The 20,870-nt window shown below is 39.1% G+C and overlaps 1 protein-coding gene across 16 annotated transcripts in view; it reads left to right on the forward strand.

Moving 5' to 3' along the window:
* The window catches only part of Zfand4 (zinc finger AN1-type containing 4), a 72,122-nt gene extending 51,760 nt beyond the window's left edge, over positions 1-20,362 (forward strand). For 10 of the 16 annotated variants that reach the window (XM_039107168.1, XM_063285657.1, XM_039107170.2 and 7 more), the window contains 3 exons: positions 6,726-7,901; positions 8,429-8,483; positions 19,415-20,357. In XM_039107168.1, the coding sequence (XP_038963096.1) occupies positions 6,726-7,901; positions 8,429-8,483; positions 19,415-19,836 (1,653 nt within the window). In that variant the 3' untranslated portion in view covers positions 19,837-20,357. Of the gene's footprint in view, positions 1-6,725; positions 7,902-8,406; positions 8,484-18,284; positions 18,490-19,414 lie in introns of those variants that run through there. The other 6 variants (XM_063285659.1, XM_063285660.1, XM_006237141.4 and 3 more) reach the window with 4 other exon arrangements.
* The last annotated feature ends 508 nt before the right edge of the window (positions 20,363-20,870 follow it).

The raw sequence follows: 20,870 nt of genomic DNA on the forward strand, positions 1-20,870 counted from the left end.
CATCTTGTCTAATTGGATGGCTGTATATGTATGGGCCACATGTGGGGCAGGCTCTGAATGGGTGTTCCTTCAGTCTCTGTTTTAATCTTTGCCTCTCCCTTCCCTGCCAAGGGTATTCTTTTTCCTCATTTAAAGAAGGAGTGAAGCATTCACATTTTGATCATCCGTATGACATACTTTTTTAATCACAGACCTTAAAGATAATACTTTCATGATTTTCTCCAAAATTTTTTGATGATTGTTTCTTTCTACTTTAGATCTGTAATTCATCTGATTTCTTTGAGATAGTTCTGTGTAAAGATCTTATTTTTAATCACATGATGAACAATTGACCAAAAAGCTGTTATAATTTTTTATATAATAGAACTGTGAGATATATGAAGCAAAACCTATAAGAAATAGATGTATACCTGTCTTCAAAGATTTCCACTCTGAGCATAACTGGTAGAACAGAGAATTGGAAAGGTTTCTGAGAGGCCCTGAGGACCATTATCAACTCACTCGATGCAGTTGGCATTTGCACAATGCTTCACCCAACAACAGAACGCACACTACTTTTTAAGGGAATACATTGGAATATTTACCAAAAGAAAGAGAAAAAAGGAAGAAGGAAGGAAAACAAAAGACAAAGTGCAATATTTTATACAAAAATAAATTCTAATAAAATTCAGAAATATTCAAATCAGTAAAAATGCTCTGGTTTACAAAGAATAAAACTGGAAATCAATAATAGATATCTGGAAAAGATATAATATTTCAAAATAAAACACTTCTGAGTAACTCATAGGTCAAAGAACAAATAGATAAGTCAAAATAGATTACAAGTTGGATCAAACAATTCTGGTAATGTAGGCTGAGTGACATTTTTAGGAATATGAAATAATTTTATAATGTTGGCAATGACCCATTCTTGGTTGTGACTTTCTTTTTTATTTCTAAATATTTTTCTTAGAAGTTTTATTCATTGGAGGAAAGTGATTTTCAATTTTCTGTCATACAGCAAAATTGAATGAATTTCACAGAAAGGACACTATCACCTACTTAGTATTTTAACTTATTTTTATTTTAAACAGTGGTAAAATATATAATATTTACTATCCATCTTATTTAGTTATTTATTTAGTTAATAGAGTCCCACATAACCTAGGCTAACCCCAAACTCACTATGTGGTTAAAACTGGTCTTGAACTCATAAATCTTGTCTCTCTGTCTCCTATCTGTCACCTCACTACAGGAATGGGTAACTGTGCAAGCTTTAACTGTCTTCAAGTGTAACCCTGTTAGTGGTGTTAACAAGTATGTTTTCCTCTTTGATCGATAAGCCTCCAGAACTTTGACTTTGTTTTCAAACTATTTTGGTATTCCTTAAGACCAACTTCCTGTTACTCTCTCTTTAACTTTGGGCTAGTACCATTCCATTTCCCATTTTTATGCGCTTGTCTACTGTAGAGACTGTACATAAGGGAAATAGAGGATTTGTGGCTAGATTATTTAATTTGTATGACACCTCTGCAGTTCATGCATGGTACAGCATGTGTCAGAATCTCCATTTTAGACTGCATGTATGTACCATGTTTTGTTCATTCATTCACCTGTCACCTGTCAGTGGACTTGTGAATGCCATGTGTACAAATATTTCTTTGGAATTTAGGCTTCACACACACACACACACACACACACACACACACACACACACACACACTTACAATTTCTTCTTAGATAATTCATCACATGTACACAATGCATAATAACCCTCCCTATTTCCCTACCTTTCCTGTCCAGTCTCCCTCCTCCCCATAAATCTTTCCTGTGTCTGTCTTGTATGTAACTCCTGAGTTTAACCAGGGCTGTCTATGACCCATGAGTCTGGACTTGTCCATTGGAGCCTGGTGGGCTCAGCAGTTGGTACACAAGTGACAGCCATATTAGATATTTAAGGAGTATTAAATATTAATTTGTTAATATTAATATTGTTTGGTAATTATCCCTGTTTTTATTCATCTAAATTATAATATGATTAGATATAGTTTACACTGCTTTGACAAAAATGTCACACAAAATTGTATTCTTTATACAATATGTCAGTAGACATTATGGCAATTGGTAATATTTTCAATTACCAGTTTAGAATTTACTTGTTAGCCCCAAAGTGGTTGAGTAGATTTAGGTAAGTTTTGGTCGCTGAAGTCTTTTGACTTTTCATTGTGTTTAATTTTTAGTTTTATTGCATGGAAATCAGAGAATATCATTTAAATTTCTGATGTTTAGAATTTAATTATTAGAGATCTGATTTTTCCACGTGTATCCAATATATATTCAAAAGATAGTTTATAGTTTATTCTCTTAACTTCAGAGTAAAAGTTTGACAGGTATTTACCTATGAGATCCACCCCATTGACTGGTTGCTTGGAGATGAGATGATTCTTCTTTGTCAGTTTGGTTTCTTCTGGAATGAGAACCTGTGACAGGTCTGTTCATCATAAGGGAGCATTTGCTATGAGATGTGACAACCGTCTGAAGCAGTGCTGTGCTGATCATAAAGCTCCGGGAGGGATTCTTGCTGTCCTGGACTGTGCTGTTTGCTTGGTTGGTCGGTCGGTTGGTTTTTATTGTTTTTTTCAAGACAGAGTTTCTCTATGTAGCCCTGACTGTCTTGCGTTCTGTAGACCAGGCTGGCCTTAAGTTCACAGAGATCCTCCCTAAATGCATGTACCACCACCACCCAGCTTCTGGACTGAATCTTTAACATTGCTTTTCTAATGTCAGCCCCAGACCTGACACATTTCGCCTCCTGCATGCTAGCTAAGTGACAGCCAGAAAACTTACTTGGCTTTCTCTTTTCTCCATACTGTCTCCAGTGTTTAGATGAACAGCAGTTCTACTTTAAAGAAAATGTAACAAATAATTTTCCTATCTGTATCCCTATAGATGTTTTAGTGTTAATGTCATGGCTGCGAAGAGCCTTTACTAAACTTTCCCCATACCTTTTGGTTAGTTGCATATCTTAATAATTCCAAGGAAAGGGAAGGTTAGATTGTAAGTACTGAACTTTTAGAACTCTAAAGCTTAAGAAAAAAACAGGCGAAAATGTAAAGAGCACGTGGAGGGTGCATTTCTACAGTTCCAAGTGATGGTTTGTTCAGATAGAAAGCATTTAGGCTTCAACACTGCCCTGCAGCTGCTTTGCTTTTTATACTGCAGTTTCTTTGTAAATTACTTCATTTTAAAAACACTACGTCTTTCCCTGCCTTAGTCAGTATTCCATCACTGTGGAGAGACACCATGACCATGGCAACTCTTATAAAAGAAGGCCTTTAATTGGGACTTGCTTAGAGTTCTCTGGGGTTTAGTTCATTATCATCATAGGGAAGGGAGCATGGTGCCACAGAGGCACACACGGTGTGGAGAAGTTGAGGGTTCTACATCTGGATTAGTAGGCAGCAGGAAGAGGGAGTAACACTGGATCTGGCTTGAGCTTTTTTTTTTTTTTTAAATATAACTATTGTAATTTATATTATTTTTTTCTTTTTCTTTTATTGGATATTTTCCAGTTTCCCCTCTGGGAACCCCATATTCCATCCCCCCAACCCCTGCCGCAGTGAGGGTGCTCCACCACCCATCTACCCACTCCCTCCTGTTTACCCACTCTGGCTTCCCCTACTCTGGGGCATCGAGCCTTCACAGGACCAAGGGCCTCTAATCCCATTGATGCCCGACAAGGCCCATCCTCTGCTACATATGCAGCTGGAGCCATGGGTCGCTCCATGTGTACTCTTTGGTTGGTGGTTTAGTCCCTGGGAGCTCTGGGGTGTCTGGTTGGTTGATAATGTTCTTCCTATGGGGTTGCAAACCACCTCAGTTACCTCAATCCTTTCTCTAATTCCCCCACTGGGGACCCCTTATGTACCTCTGTATTTGTCAGGCTCTAGCAGAGCATCTCAGAAGACACCCGTATCTGGCTCCTGTCAGCAAGCACTTATTGACATTAGCAATAGTGACTGGGTTTGGTGGCTGTATTAGGGATGGGTCCCCAGGTGGGGCAGTCTCTGGATGACCTTTTCTTCAGTCCCTGATCCACTCTTTGTCCCTGTGTTTCCTCCCGTGAGTGTTCTCCCATCTAGAAACATCTACATTTGAGTCTTTTTGAGCTTCATGTGATCAGTGAATTCTTTTTTGGTATTCCAAGATTTTGGGCTAATATCCATTTATCAGAAAGTTCATACCATGTGTGTTCTTTTGTGACTGGGTTACTTCACTCAGGGTGATATTTTCTAGTTTCATCCATTTGCCTATGAATTTCATGAAGTCATTGTTTTTACTACCTGAGTACTGTTCCATTGTATAAATGTACCACATTTTCTGTATCCATTCCTCTGTTGAAGGGTATCTGGGTTCTTTCCAGCTTCTGGCTGTTATAAATAAGGCTGCTATGAACATAGTGGAGCATGTGTCCTTGTTATATATTGGAGCATCTTTTGGGTATATGCCCAAGAGAGGTATAGGTATAGCTGGGTCCTCAGGTAGTACTCTGTCCAATATTCTGAGGAACCATCAGACTGATTTCCAGAGTGGTTGTACCAGCTTGCAATCCCACCAACAATGGAAGAGTGTTCCTCTTTGTCCACATCCTCACCAGCATCTGTTATCAGCTGAGTTTTTTATTTAGCCATTCTGACTGGTATGAGGTGAAATCTCAGGGTTGTTTTGATTTGCATTTCCCTGATGACTAAGGATGTTGAACATTTCTTTAGGTGCTTCTCAGCCATTCGGCATTCCTCAGCTGTGAATTCTTTGTTTAGCTTTGTACCCCATTTTTAAATAGGGTTATTTGATTCTCTGGAGTCTTTTTCTTGAGTTCTTTGTATATATTAGATATTAGCCCTCTATTAGATATAGGACTGGTAAAGATCTTTTCCCAATCTGTTGGTTGTTGTTTTTTCCCATTATATAGTCAGTTTTGGAGAGGGTACCATGAGGTGCTGAGAAGGTATATTCTTTGTTTTAGGATGACCTGTTCTACTCTTTGCACAGTAGAGCCTCCTTAAAATTTTAACAGTCAGCAGAGACTCCAGGCAAGTTCAGGCTGCTTCCTTTTGACTTCAAGTAGCCCATTCTGGTATCCCAGACATTAGACCCTTTTCAGTATTTCCACAGGTGGGAATTTTACTTTTGTTCTGTCGGCTCTAGGATGCCTACCTGTCTTTCTTTGAAGCTATTCTTTCTTGATTATTACCACAGACATAAGCTTTACATGATTGAATCTTCCACATTTGAGTGTTTGCAACCTCACACTAATTAGAAGTTTGCATTCTTTGTCTCCCTGTTTGTTGCCCATTTGGGTCATGGGTGATTTCATTTCCTGGTGTTGTTGATCTTTTTGGATGTTTGTGTGTTTATTTGTAGGGTACACTGCCATTTAGATTTTGGCAACTGTTGTTTATTTCTAAAGCCTAGAATGCAATCTCATATTTTATAAAAATATTTTTTGTAAGTACATAGCTATAGGTTGGCAAGACAACGGCTTCAGTGTAACAGTGGCCGCAGGAGCCAGCTTGCTTTTACAAGGGGCCTCCGTCCATCCTGTGCAGAGTTTCCAGTGTGTGTCTTCCAGACCTCCATCCTGTGTCTGCTGACCATCCCTGTGCTTAGGAGCTAAGGCTCCTCTCTTGAGCTCTCAACCTCACCCTTTCCATGATAACTTATATGTAAACATTGTGTTGGGGAGGGCACATCCAGTCCTTGGTTCACTAACTCTCTAGGTGCATGTATACAGTTTGTACTTGTACTGTGACTAAGACACTTGGTATGGCAAAAGGAAATAAAAGCAGAATTAATGGGGGAAAGCAAACGGATCCAAGTCCAGGTGAAGCAGGCACAGGCACTCCCAAAGTCATCACGAGACAGGCCTGAGTCTCTGTGAGGAAACTGTGATGACCCATGTGAAATCTCTTCTCAGGAGACTCAGTTAACATCTCTGCACGACGGATTCTTTTCCATTTTAGAAAAAGGATCTTGTCTTGTCTTGTTCCTATCTGTACCCTCGGCCAGATATATATCTGTATATTTCAGACTCAGAAGAAAATGTTCAGTATAAACCATCTTGGTTGAGGAAGTAGCTGAGCCTAACTACTACTGTGATGTTAGGGTGGGATCCCTTCCTGAAGTAACTCCACAGAAACCATCGAATGGACAGAACAGCCTTCACAAGTCCCACTTTAGTCTGCGTAGCTTTTTTTCTGAGTTCCACACATCCACACAGTCAGCTTACCAGGAAGAATGCCATATCATGTAATCAACATCTTAATAAAAGCCTTGGAAAGAATTAATTGTGAGGAAAATAAAACAAAATTATTTTTCTTTAACATCTTCAGAAAATTAAGGTCAATAAATTAATAAAACATCCTTCTCAATCATAATCTTAATACTTTTAATATTTTAAAGCAGTTCATTATTGTTTTGTATTGAGAAGAAGACTCCTCTTGTGGCCTTGGCTGGCATGGAATGGATTCTCTAAACCAGGCAGGCTGGCCTCAAACTCATGACAGACATCTTGCTTCAGCCTCCCAAGTGCTAGCATTACAGGTGTGACACACACCCAGCTTTTTGAGCACTGTAAATTGAGGTAACAGAATGGCAATATGGTAAGTAACATCTTCTCCACTGATTAGTGCTGATGGACAGAAATAACTATGTTGAGGAATTACATGTGCACTCTTTTCTTGTAGCCTAAGAAAGTTGTCAAGGTAAAACCTCGCCCACCCATAGCTCCTCGGCCATCCAGCAGTTCTGCAGCAGCAGCCCGGCACAGACTGTTAAGAGTCCTCCCTCATATTGGGCAGTCTTGTTTGCCTTCTGGGAATGCATATGTCCCTGAAACATCCAGGAATGCAGGCACAAGCTCTGCAGCTCAGGCCCCTGCCGATAGACCGATGCCATCTCTCAGGAGTGAGCTGCTGAAGGATGATGGTAACTGGGAGAGAAACATGCTGTCTCACTCCACGAGTAGCATCAGACTGCTTCCTCAGCTGACCCACCTAGACCTGGAAAACGACAAAGAGCTTCCAGATTCTGTTCTTCATCTTGGATCATCCCTGCCTCGGCGGACCAAGCACCTTTCAGGAAACTTGTCATCTAATAATGAGGAGGATGTTGTCTTATTTCCACGGTCAGAAGAATGTGTAGCTGACGAGTTGCTCCTGCCAGAAGTAGGTCCTTTTGCTCCATTTGCAGAAGGAAATGGTGCGGAGCAGAGCAGTGGTGTAGAAGGGTTAGGGAAGGTAACACCAGAGTTCCCACTCACTAAAGGTGATGGAGGACTGAGGGCAGCAGAGCAGCCTCTGAGCCATATGGCAAGAGTGCTGAGCAGTGACCCAGGAGACAATGCAGTTCTTAACCACCACCGAGAGCCAGGCTCTCACAAGAACAGACTCCTGTCACCTCTTCTCTGTGTTGCACCAGTGTCACTACATAATTCTCTGGTGAAGCCACAGAGACAGTCGAAATGTTTTGAGTCAGGCAACCCCTCAGCGTCTACATCACAAAACACCCTGCGGGAATTGGACATTCGAACCATAGCAGATTCTCCTTTCTCTAGGACTGCTCGCTTCCGTGGTGTTAAAGTCGATTCGCCTGGGAAAAGATCTGATGTTATTTCCAAAGTGGAAGCCCGAGATATTACAGAAATGGCTAACAAAGCTTCCAAAGAGCCCGTTGGTTGTGTAAACAACAATGGCTTTTTGGCCTCACTGGCACGGAGTGCGAGCAGAGACAGTTTGCATAGCACGCGTGGAGTAGGCAGGCTTCGGTCCTCCGGAATTGGGTTGTCTACAAACTTCCAGCATTTTCAGGATGAAAACATTAGGAAAAGTTCTCCCCAGTCAGAACCTACAGATTTTTTTCTAGTAAGTATTCTCTTTTCAGTTTGTTCTTCTAGTATATGGAATGACTATTTCAAAGTTAGAATTTTATTTATGTACATAAAAATGCTTACAATTGAATTGTCCCATAAATTTCACTAACATACTTGTTTTGTAGGAGATATATTTGTTGCTTGTTTTTTTTTTTTCCATTTTTTGAGACAGGTTTCTCATGTAGCTCGGGCTGGCCTGGGACTTTGAGGATGGCCTTGAATTCTGGTCCTGCTTCCAGCTCCTGAGAGCTGGGGTTACAGGCAGTACTGCGACTTCACTGTTACTCGTATTTTTCAGTTTTACAGTGTTTCATTTAGGCTTTTTCCAGTATCCAGACTCCAAATTTTATTCTTTTACAGATCAATAATGAGCACAAGAAGTAAAATTAGATTCTGTTAATTTAAGCAAAAATAGAGCACATAATATACAGCGGGTGCATGTTAGTAGTAGAATACTACAGCATTTGATGCTGTTCCGCATTGACTCACCTCAGCAGGTGTTCTGTGTTTTAATTGCAGTCTGCCCGTGGTATTGGAATGAATGGAAGTAATGCAGCAGCAGGGAAGAGAATAGGTAAGCCACGCCTCCACATGCCCTGCTTGAGTTTCTAAGGCAGGTAGAACGAGCAGGCTGCGGTTGGCAGAGGGTAAATGCCCGCAAATGATTTGCTCCATTGTGACCTGACTGCAAGGGAAAGAAACACTCTTAAGTTGGTTTCATTTCTGGGGGAGCTGTGGTCTCTGAGAAGACAGCCTCATGGAAGAATTAAGCCCTTCACTGGAGGCTGGCCACTGTGAAGCTACAGAGGGCTGCTGGGTGGACCCACCCAGTGCAGTATTGAGTATTTGGTCTGATATCAAGGTGGAGTGATAAGGATTTTTTTTGATGAACTTATTATTATTTAAAGATGAATGGGTAATGAGACAAACCAGTACAGTCACTTTTATACAGGTGTGAATAATCCATTAAAAGAAAATGTCAATAGATGTCTGTCAACAGAAGAAGGCATGCAAAAATGGATACATATGCACATTGGAATTTTACTTAGCTAAAGAACAATACATTTATGAAATTTCAGGGCAATGGATGGATCATGAAATTAATATATCATTTAAGGTGACCCAGACTCAGAAAGGCAAATACCACACAGTCCTTCTGACTGTGGATCCTAGTTTTTAATATATATATGTATATATACATACGTACATATGTATATGTATATATGAGAGATGTTGGTATGCATCACGAAATGAGGAGGGACAATGACGGGTAAAGAGGAATTGAGGATATTAAAGCACATGTGACATGGAAAGGGAAAGGGATGGAGGGACACACAGAGAGGTGCAGACAGATGAGGTGCAGGGAAGGAGGATCAAGAAAATCAAATATATTCAAAGATGACATAAGGAAATCTAATATCTTTATACTAATTCTCAAAATAAAAATGTAAAAGAAAACAATGAGAAATAAATGATAGTGTTAAGATTTGGAGACAGGGGCTGGGGATTTAGCTCAGTGGTAGAGCACTTGCCTAGGAAGTGCAAGGCCCTGGGTTTGGTCCCCAGCTCCGAAAAAAAGAACCAAAAAAAAAAAAATAAGATTTGGAGACAGAAAAGGCACTGATTATTTTTACCCATTGACTATATTTGCCCAAATGAACTAATACAGAACCTCTCCATTAAAAACAAATAAAATATCAAACAAAAAATATTCATGTTAAATCCCTTCTCCTCCTATCCACCAGAATGTCTGTGCCTGAAGGGTAGGTGGTTTATATACATTCAGAAATTCCCTTGAATAAGTCACTGACCACAGTGTCACCTCATTGAAAATCCTGTTTCCTTTAAAGCCATAGTGAAGGCAGTAGTTGCTTTTCTTTTGCATAATTTCTTTCACATAATCAGCAGTTGGAGGTCTTGCTGGGACCTAACAAACTCCTTTCTAGTGGGTGTGGTGTATGAGAGCCCCACTGTTACTGACCTCAGCTCTCACTTGTGACTTTCCTGTCCCCACCTCTGGAAACTGCTTCTGCTGTGGCCTAATTCACACCAAATTTCCCTCTCATATTGTGTGCTGCACTCCTGTTGTTTCTACTAAAAACAAAGCTATAAGGATTTTATATCTTTGCTTGTTAAGGTGACTGTTATTAATAACATGAGTAATGTCATTCCACATGATTTACACTGCATTGGGAGTGCTGCAGGGGGAAATCAAGATTGTAGATAAATTTTTCTCAAATACACAAACTAGACAATTATATAGAATGTTTTCTTTTTAAAGAAATAATTGGGATAAATGAGAATTGCAGATAATTGTCCCATTAAAAAGCACAGCTGGCTAGAGAGAATAAAGAAAACAATATAAGAAAGTCATGAAAAAATTAACAGTTTTCTGAATCTTGCTTCCAAACTGGGTGGCATGCTGTTTTTTTTTTATTGGATATTTTTTATTTACATTTCAAATGTTATTCCCTTTCCCCATTTCCTGTCCATCCCCTATCCCATCCCCTTCCCCTTCTTAAAGGGCGTTCCCCTCCACAACCAGCCCCTTTCCTGCCTCCTCACCCTGACATTCCCCTACACTGGGGGTTCAGCCTCGGCAGAACCAAGGGCTTCTCCTACTGGTGCCCAATAAGGCCATCCTCTGCTACATATGCAGCTGGAACTATGGGTCTGTCCATGTGTAGTCTTTGGGTAGTAGTTTAGTCCCTGGGAGCTCTGATTGGTTGATATTGTTGTTCTTATGGGGTTGCAAGCCCCTTAAGCTCCTTCAGTCCTTTCTCTAACTCCTCCAACAAGGACCCCATTCTCAGTTCAATGGTTTGCTGATAGCATTTGTTTCTGTATTTGTCACGCTCTGGCTGAGCCTCTCAGGAGACAGCTATATCAGACTCCTGTCAGCATGCACTTCTTGACTTCATCAATATTGTGTAGTTTTGGTGGCTGTATGTATATAGGCTGGAAGCCCAGGTGGGGCAGGCTCTGAATGGCCATTCCTTCAGTCACTGCTCCAAACTTTGTCTCCATATATCCTCCTATGAATATTTTTGTTCCTCCTTTTAAGAAGGACTGAAGCATCCAGACTTTGGTCGTCCTTCATCTTGAGCTTCATGTGGACTATGAATTGTATCTTGGGTAATTCAAACTTTTGGGCTCATATCCACTTATCGGTGAGTGGATACCATGTGTGTGTGGTTTTTTTGTTTTTGTTTTGTTTTTTTGTTTGTGATTGGGTTACCTCACTCAGGATGATATTTTCAAGTTCCATCCATTTCTCTATGAATTTCATGAAGTCATTGTTTTTGATAGCTGAGTAATATTTCATTGTGTAGATGTACCACATTTTCTGAATCCATTCCTCTGTTGAAGGGCATCTGGGTTCTTTCCAGCTTCTGGCTATTATAAATAAGGCTGCTATGAACATAGTGGAGCATGTGTCTTTGTTGTATGTTTGAGCATCTTTTGAGTATATGCCCAGGAGTGGTACGGTTGCCTCCTCAGGTAGTACAATGTCCAATTTTCTGAGGAACCTCCAGACTGATTTCCAGAGTGATTGTACCAGTTTGCAATCCCACCAACAATGGAGGAGTGTTCCTCTTTCTCCACATCCTCACCAGCATCTGCTGTCACCTGAGTTTTTTATCTTAACCATTTTGACTGGTGTGAGGTGGGATCTCAGGATTGTTTTGATTTGCATTTCCCTTATGACTAAAGATGTTGAACATTTCTTTAGGTGTTTCTCTGCCATTCAGCATTCCTCAGCTGTGAATTCTTTGTTTAGCTCTGAACCCCAATTTTTTTATTAACTTGAGTATTTCTTATTTACATTTCGAATGTTATTCCCTTTCCTGGTTTCCGGGCAAACATCCCCCTAACCCCTCCCCCTCCCCACCCTCCCCCCATTACCACCCTCCCCCCAACAATTACATTCACTCCGGGTTCAGTCTTGGCAGGACCAAGGGCTTCCCCTTCCACTGGTGCTCTTACTAGGCCATTCATTGCTACCTATGAGGTTGGAGCCCAGGGTCAGTCCATGTATAGTCTTTGGGTAGTGGCTTAGTCCCTGGAAGCTCTGGTTGCTTGGCATTGTTATTCATATGGGGTTTCGAGCCCCTTGAGTTAATTTTATACCCTGACACTTTGCTGAAGTTGTTTATCAGGCTAGTAGTTTTCTGGTGGAACTTTTGGGGTCACTTAAGTATATTATCATATCATCTGCAAATAGTGATATTTTTTACTTCTTCTTTCCCAATTTCTATCCCTTTGACCTCCTTTTTTGTCTGATTGCTCCGGCTACAACTTTGAGTACTATATTGAATAAGTAGGGAGAGAGTGTGCAGCCTTGTCTAGTCCCCGATTTTAGTGGAATTGCTTCAAGTTTCTCTCCATCTAGTTTGATGTTGGCTACTGGTTTGCTGTATATGGCTTTTACTGTGTTTAGGTATATGCCTTGAATTCCTGATCTTTCTAATACTTTTAACATGAAGGGATGTTCAATTTTGTCAAATGCTTTCTCAGCATCTAATGAGATGATTATGTGGGTTTTTTCTGTGAGTTTGTTTACAGAGTGGATTACATTGATGGATTTCCATAGATTGAACCATCCCTGCATCCCTGGGATGAAGCCTAAGTGATCATGATGGATGGTCATTTTGTTGTGTTCTTGGATTTGGTTTGCAAGAATTTTATTCAGTATTTTTGCATTGATATTCATAAGGGAAATTGGTCTGAAGTTCACTTTCTTTGTAGGGTCTTTGTGTGATTTAGTTATAAGAGTAATCATGGCTTCATAGAAGGAATTGGTTAGTGCTCCTTCTGTTTCTATTTTTTTTCTTTTTTGGTTCTTTTTTTTTTTTTTTTTTTCAGAGCTGGGGACAGAACCCAGGGCCTTGCGCTTCCTAGGCAAGCGCTCTACCACTGAGCTAAATCCCCAACTGTTTCTATTTTGTGCAATAGTTTGGACAGTATTGGTATGAGGTCTTCTATGAAGGTCTGATAGAATTCTGCACTAAACCCATCTGGTCCTGGGCTTTTTTGGTCGGGAGACTTTTAACAACTGTTTCTATTGCTTTAGGAGTTATGGGGCTGTTTAGATTGTTTATCTGATCCTGATTTAACCTTGGTACCTGGAATCTGTCTAGAAAATTGTTCATTTCCTCCAGATTTTCCAGTTTTTTTGAATATAGGCTTTTGTAGAAGGATCTGATGATTTTTTTAATTTCTTCAGATTCTGTTTTTATGTTTCCCTTTTCATTTCTGATTTTGTTAATTTGGATACACTTTCTGTGCCCTTTGTTTAGTCTAAGGTTTTATCTATCTTGTTGAGTTTCTCAAAGAACCAGCTCCTTGTTTTGTAGATTCTTTGTATAGTCCTTTTCATTTCTACTTAGTTGATTTCAGCCCTGAGTTTGCTTATTTCTTGCCTTCTATTCCTCTTGGGTGTATTTGCTTCTTCTTGTTCTGGAACTTTTAGGTGTGCTGTCAAGCTGCTGACATATGCTCTCTCCTGTTTATTTTTTGGAGTCACTCAGAGCTATGAGTTTTCCTCTTAGCACTGCTGTCATTATTGTTGTTATTGAAGACCAGCCTTAGTCCGTGGTGATTTGATTGGATGCATGGGATTATTCCAGTCTTTTTGTATCTGTTTAGGCCTGGTCAATTTTAGAGACAGTACCATGAGGTGATGACAATAGGGCATATTGTTTTGTTTTAGAATGAAACATTCTATAAATATCCGTTAAATCCATTTGGTTCATAACTTTTGTTAGTTTCTCTGTTTAGTTTCTGTTTCCATGATCTTTCCATTGATGAGAGTGGGGTGTTGAAATCTCCTACTATTATTGTGTGAGGTGCAATGTATGCTTTGAGCTTTAGTACGGTTTCTTTTATGTATGTAGGTGCCCTCACATTTGGATCATAGATATTCAGTATTGAGAGTTCATCTTGTTGGATTTTTCCTTTGATGAATATGATGTGTCCTTCCTTATCTTTTTTTGATAACTTTTGATTGAAAGTCAATTTTATTCAATATTAGAATGGTTACTCCAGGCTGGTTTTTGGGATCATTTGCTTGGAAAATTGTTTCCCACCCTTTCTCTGAGGTAGTGTCTGTCTTTGTAACTGAGGTGTGTTTCCTGTATGCAGCAAAATTCTGGGTCCTCTTTGTTGTTTATTGTTATTTTTGTTGTTAGAGGTGGAATTATGTTTGTGTCTCTTTTCTTTTGGGTTTGTTGCAAGAAGATTACTTTCTTGCTTTTCTAGGCTGTACTTTCCCTCTTTGTGTTGGAGTTTTCCATTTGTTATCCTTTGTAGGACTGGATTTGTAGAAAGATATTGTGTAAATTTGGTTTTGTCATGGAATATCTTGTTTTTTTCCATTTATGTTAATTGAGAGTTTTGCTGGATACAGTAACTCTGGCTGGCATTTGTGTTCTCTTAGGGTCTGTGTGACATCTGCCCAGGATCTTCTGGATTTTTCAGTCTCTGGTGAGAAATCTTGTGTAATTCTGATAGGTCTGTCTTCATATGTTACTGGACCCTTTTCCCTTACTGATTTTCATATTCTTTCTTTGTTTTGTGTGTTTGGTGTTTTGACTATTATGTGATGCCTTGAATTATTTTTATATTTTCATGTCTTGAATTATTTTTATATTTCCATGTCTTAGGTCATCTTTATTATCTCAGCCAGGTTTGTTTTCACAGTCTTCATTCTGATATTTAATTATAACCCTCTTGATTTCCTAACTGATTAGAATGCAGGATACTGTGAGGTTCCAGGGTGGCCTGATGGGTGGGATGACTGGCAGGAGAGTTTGACTCATTGGGGTTAATACCTGGTGTTCAGGGCTCTAGGATAGCACATGATGCAAGCAGAGCTGGGTGACTGGCCTGTGGACAGACTTATTCTGAGTAACAACTTACTTTTTGCAGTTGTTGTAACCTCCATATGTTCCTTATTGAATGGTCTTGGCAGTCCTCTTGAAAATTGTTTGACTGTATATGATGTAAAACCGCATTTCTGAGATATGCTATTCTAGTCCATTGGTCTACATGTTCATGACAGTTTGACTCTGTTGTGGTTACTACCATGTATCCTCTTTTTATGTTGGAAGTGCTATTTTCCATCAATACTTACTCAGATCTGTCCTGCCTGCATCTGCAGTCTCTGGAGTTGGGCTGCTGTCATGCCTGCCTACTTGCCAATGCTCCCAGCACCGTTGCCTCCTTCCATCCCCTTGCTGCTCCACAGACACTGCTGCTGCTATGCTCAGACCCAGCGGGCGGCTGTAGGACTCTTACATGATTTTGGTCTTTCATTATCCCTGCCCCCAACACCCTTTTGTTCCTTGCATGATGCTGATACCAAACTCAGGGCCTTGTTCCTACTAAGCACATGGTTCACCACCATATTATATATTCCAGGTCTCTCTTCTGTTCTTTAATTATCGAGCAGTATGTTATTATAGATTTTTTTTGTTTTATTTTCTTTGTTTTGCTTTTGGCTAGGGCTTTGTTTGTTTTGTGGTGGGTGGGATCAAAGTCAAGGACTTGAGCATTCCATGCAAATATTTTACCACCAAGCTGTATCCCAACCCCTTTATTAAAAATTTGTTTCTTCTGTACTGTTTGAAACAATCCTTTCTGTCTGCATATAACATTTTTGTAATTGATCTAATTTGTGTTTACGGCATCCAGAGCTGCCAACAACTCATGATTCCTCCAGGTAGAGCCTATGCCACCTGCTGCTGCTTCCTCCCAGAATAATAATGCTGTCATCCTGGGTACCTAGAGGGATCTTTATATCTTTAAAGTAAATTATAAGTTCTTTCTCTTGTTCTCTTCACTATCAGGCATCCCTTAGGGATTTCTCCACTGTTTTAGCTCTAGCCATCAGATTCAGACAGCTGACAATGTAGCTTGCATTTGGAACATTAATTTATCATTGGCTGAGTGATTACTGCATTAGGGTAAATATTAGCTGGGAAACATGAAAGGAGTTAGGTATCCCAAATCCCTTTTATCCTGTTGGGAAAGGTAACTCAGCACTGGAGTGTTTGATACATGGATGAGAAAATCTAGAGAAGGGTACATAGTAGATACTATCTTACAGGGCAAGTAGCATTTTACTAGAAGAGGGAATTATGGATGCTTTTTTATCCAGGGCAATGCTAAAGTGTTAAATGCTCAGGAAATGACTCTGGAAAGTTAGCTTTCGATACCAACTAAACGCTCCTAGCATGAAACAGATGACAGATGACTAATGATGGTTTGTCACTCAATGGCTAGAAGCATCCAGAGAGACTTCTCACAGACGATAACTGCCACTCTGTTTTTGGGTCTCCTATTTGTGTTTTGTCTGTGAACATTCACAGAAGCACTTGAGTGAACAAAGCTGGAAAATCCTGAGCTAAGCATTCCATAAGAGAGAAAAGGATGAACATGTGACCGTGCTGAGCCAAGTCACATCAACAGTCAGTCAGAAAGGGTACACTAGCCTGAGATTGAGAGCCATTCTTTAGTCAATCAGCTCCCATCGCCATTCTGCATACCTCACCATGCCCTGCATAAGCGCCTCTTCCTCTGAGGTGAGAGCTGGAGATTGAATATGGGGGTCATAAGAAGGCTTAGCATGTGCTCTTCCACTAAGCAATTCCCTCACTTTTTAAGAAGTAGAGATTATTTTATTAGTGTAGTGGAAATGGTTTTGGTGTTTACAAAGGCATTTGCGGGAACAGCCTTCATTAACTATATCATGGGTCATTCAGTTGGTTGACTTAATTTTGTTTCTAGTTTTGTGTAAAACCTAGGAGTGTCTCTTAGGCAGGTAATAAAACAGGTTTATTTTGCTAGGCTTACGGCCACCCGGTCTGTGATTTTAGAAAAGGAAAGGCAAAACATCCACTAATTTAAAATCCAAACTATGAACTCATAGATGGTCTCACAAAACGAAATCAATATTAACCCCCCACACCCTTGTCAGTGATGTAGAATGGCACCATGGACGGTGCCCTGCCTGGTCCTTGTGGTTGCTCCTGATGTCTTCTTGGCCTTTGAATAGTACCAGACATCTCTGTGCACTTGTGTTTCTTCATTTAACAACTATGAATGGCAGCTCTGAGCCACTCTGCTTAAGACCTAATGTTGATGGATATTTTGGTGCATTTTAAAACTTTATAACTCGTCAGCTAATGATTTGCCTCTTTCATTATAACAGATATGCTCCCGCTTTTAAGCCAAAATGTCCAATTGTTACAATGGTATAGAATTTAGTAAATATATTTGGAAAGCTAGTACTATGGAATTAAGCTAAATATATTCACTCACTATTGATAATATAGTTTATATAGTTATAACACATTTAAAATGTTCAGAGGTGCATGGTGGCACACACCTTCAATCCTAGCACTTGAGAAGCAGAGGCAGGTAGATCCCTAAGTTTTAGGCCAGCCTGGTCTACATAGTGAGTTCCAAAATGGCCATGACTATGTAGAGAAACACTGTCTCAAAAACAAACAAGCAAATACAACAACAACAACAAAATAAAATGTTCAGAGGCTTTCTAACATGTAAATGGAACTTACATTTAAAGCACTTATAAACAATGTTTTAGTATCACTTTTAAAGAATTTTTTCTTTATTTTTGAGATTTTCATACATGGATACAATGAAATGCAATCATATCTTTCCCCTCTGACCTCCATCTTCCCTCTCAACAGGGAACTTTTCCATGAAGAATGGGACTAGGCCATCTTCGCCTTTTTTTGACTTTGAGGAATAGGGGCAGGCATATGCCATTGGTAGAAGTCAAAGAGCTGTGGATTAGTTTTTTTCTACCACCTAGGTCGTAGTTACTGTTCATGTTGTCTTTACATGCTAAGACCTTTATTCTGTTATTTTAAAAGTAATCAAAGTTTTGGAAAAATAAATGGCTTGTTTATTTGTTGTGAAATTTACTCTCTGTTGTATAAAAGATCAGTTTCATGATATTCTTGTGCTTCTTCATATTTACAAACAGGATGATTATTTCAAGAAGGGTTCATCACAGAGGATTTTTCATTATTCTCTTTAATGTTTGCCGGGCTGTATTTAAGTCAACTATACTTAGGTGTAATCAGAATGGTATTGGTTTGAACAAGAAGTGTACAATTCTGTTTTAAAACCCAAGCTTTAGTTAGTAGAAACATAACACACAAAAACATTTACTGTCACTTCATTTCATAAATGAAATTTTAGATATAAAATATTACAAATTAAATTTGCATAGATTGATACTCAGACAATGTTATAGACATAGTATTGATACTCAGACAATGTTAGTAGCTTTCAAAAGTACAATTTTATGTTTGAACTAATTAGGTATTCTTTCTCTAAACAGGAGAAAGTACTCACCACCTTCCACCTGTGAAAGCCCCTCTTCAAACAAAGAAGAAAGTAACGAAACATTGTTTTCTTTGTGGAAAGAAAACAGGACTGGCCACTAGCTTTGAATGCAGGCAGGTGGTCAGCTGGAGAAGCTGAGAGGCTTTCTCTGTGGGGACTCAGCATGGTATAATGCAGAATAAAACAAGTTTAAATGGCTATTTATAACATCCAGATGATGTTCTCACAGCAGCCCTCAAATGAATTCCTAATTGGCTAGAGAGAGATAGATCACTTTCCAAAGAGCTTCAGTAGACACTGCACAGTCCTTGAACTAGAACATTTAGGTCAATTGATTTGTTTTAATGTTGCTTGGATGAGTCCTCTCCTTCTTTTGTAAACTGAGCATAACTGAACCCAATTGGCAATTAACTTACTTTTATCTTAACATTGGTACAGTTATTTCAAAACATATGGATATATATTTTAAAATATTTTTCTTTTTGTAAGTATGTCTTTCATTAACATTGATTGATATCTTCCAATTGTGTGAGGACAAACATTAAAAAGAATTGTGGCTTTATTCTGTTCACATAACAATAATTTATTTTGTTGCTGGTCATGTGTTTTAAGTCCTCTCATGGCATGGATTTTGGTTGGTTTGTAGGGGTTTTGTTTGGTCTTTTTTGTTTTTGTTGTTTTTTTTAATCTTGATACAGAAGCTCTTGATTTGCTGTGGCTGGCCTGGATCCTGCTATGCACACCAGACTTGCCTCGAGTTCACAAAGTTCTGCCTCCACCTCCTGCTGGGATTAAAGGCGCAAGCCACCATGTCCAGCCTTACACAGCTAACTTCTGTATCCTCTAATTTTCTCACAAGGCCTAATTTCTTAGGATTCATAGTTTCTAATGTAAGAGATATGCTTACCGGCTTTTCAGTTTTTTACTCCAACAAAATATATAGCTATCATTAACGAATAACCTGATTCTTTGGGGGGCTTTATACTGATGTATTGGAAGGGAACTGTTGGTACTGAAATTGCTAAGGAGATCCTGAGGGCTTTGTTGGACTCCCTGAAGTCAAGCTAAAGAGATGAGCCCTCCATGGAAATGTGACTATTCACATACAGTTTTTTTGTGCTTTAGATGTGGAAACAACTTCTGTGCATCTCATCGCTATGCAGAAGCTCATGGCTGCACTTATGACTACAAAAGTACAGGGAGGAGATACTTGCAGGAGGCAAACCCTGTGGTCAACGCACCAAAACTTCCCAAAATCTAATTCTTCTCTGCGCTTTACTGCTTTGCCTGAGGAATCGATTATATTGACAGAGAAATATTGTTTAGACTGCATTATTTTTGTTCGACTCCAAAAGATTTGCCAAATAACAAGCGCACACAGTGTGCACTGTTGGAGACTGAAAATGCCTACTGTATTGATGTCTTTATTCTTTGGTGAATCAAAAGTTTTAAAAGTAGTTTTAAAAACTTTACACTATAATGATTTAGTTTTGTTATTGCATGTCTGTGTTAAGTATTTTCTATTTGAGATTGGAATTATTTATTAGACAGATCTTCAAAGATGCACTTTAGGAAGTTACTATTGGCCGCATAACTAGGCTTCCGTCTTGTACAGCAATGGGTGGCTTCGTAATGGCTCTGTTCAAACTGAGCACATTTTGCCCTTTTTTCTTCCTTTTCTTGTGGGGATGGGATAAATGGGATTTTTTTTTAAATCCTGCACATGAAAGTTTATGAGGTTTACTAGCACGTTCTTTTTAAAAGAACATTTGTTTTTCCAGTGTGATTTTTAACACATATATTTCTTCTATATTCAGATTGGCATTCATATATGTATCCATTCTGTAGAACACATCATGTTAATATAGTATACATTTTTAAAAATACTACTTTTTAAATGGTAGTTTTAAAATAACATTGTCTTCCTTGTTGCCATTGAAAACAGAAACCAACTTTTCAACTTTTCAAAAATGGCTATAGATATTTTTAAAAGTCTCACAAACTTGGTTTATTTTTCTTACATATTGAGTGCTTTTACAGGGGAAATTCAAATAAATATTCAACTTCACTATGACTTTATTTGATTATTTACAGTACATTTTCTTTTATAAAGTACTTAGATAAATAAGTGATTTATTATACTTGGGGAATGACTGGCAGTATAAAATATCATTTTAAATCTAAGGACTCTGTTCTAAAGTATACTGAATTTTCTATCAGGACTTTGCAGGGTCACTGAAGCTAATATTGAATGTGAGGCAGCAGCTGTTGGGTGGCAGAGCTGGCGGCTGCACCCTGGCCTCCCACAGGGCCTCCCAAAGGTCTTTTTGGTGCTTCATAGACCACTTACTCCACTGAGGGTTGCCTGGAGAACTCCTGATACTCTTCTCTCATTTCTTATTAGAGTTTGAATGTTGATGGACAGAGATGCCATCAGACCTATAATAGTAAAGTATATTTGTTAAAGAGAATGGTAAAAAAAAAAAATCAAAAGTGCAGTAGAGGAAGGAGCTTCTAAATTAAAGGTGGAGGGTATGCTTTTGTTTGTTTTGTTTTGTTGAGATAGGATCTCAAACTGTAG

Source organism: Rattus norvegicus, chromosome 4 (genome assembly GCF_036323735.1).
Source record: "Rattus norvegicus strain BN/NHsdMcwi chromosome 4, GRCr8, whole genome shotgun sequence".
NCBI lineage: Eukaryota > Metazoa > Chordata > Mammalia > Rodentia > Muridae > Rattus > Rattus norvegicus.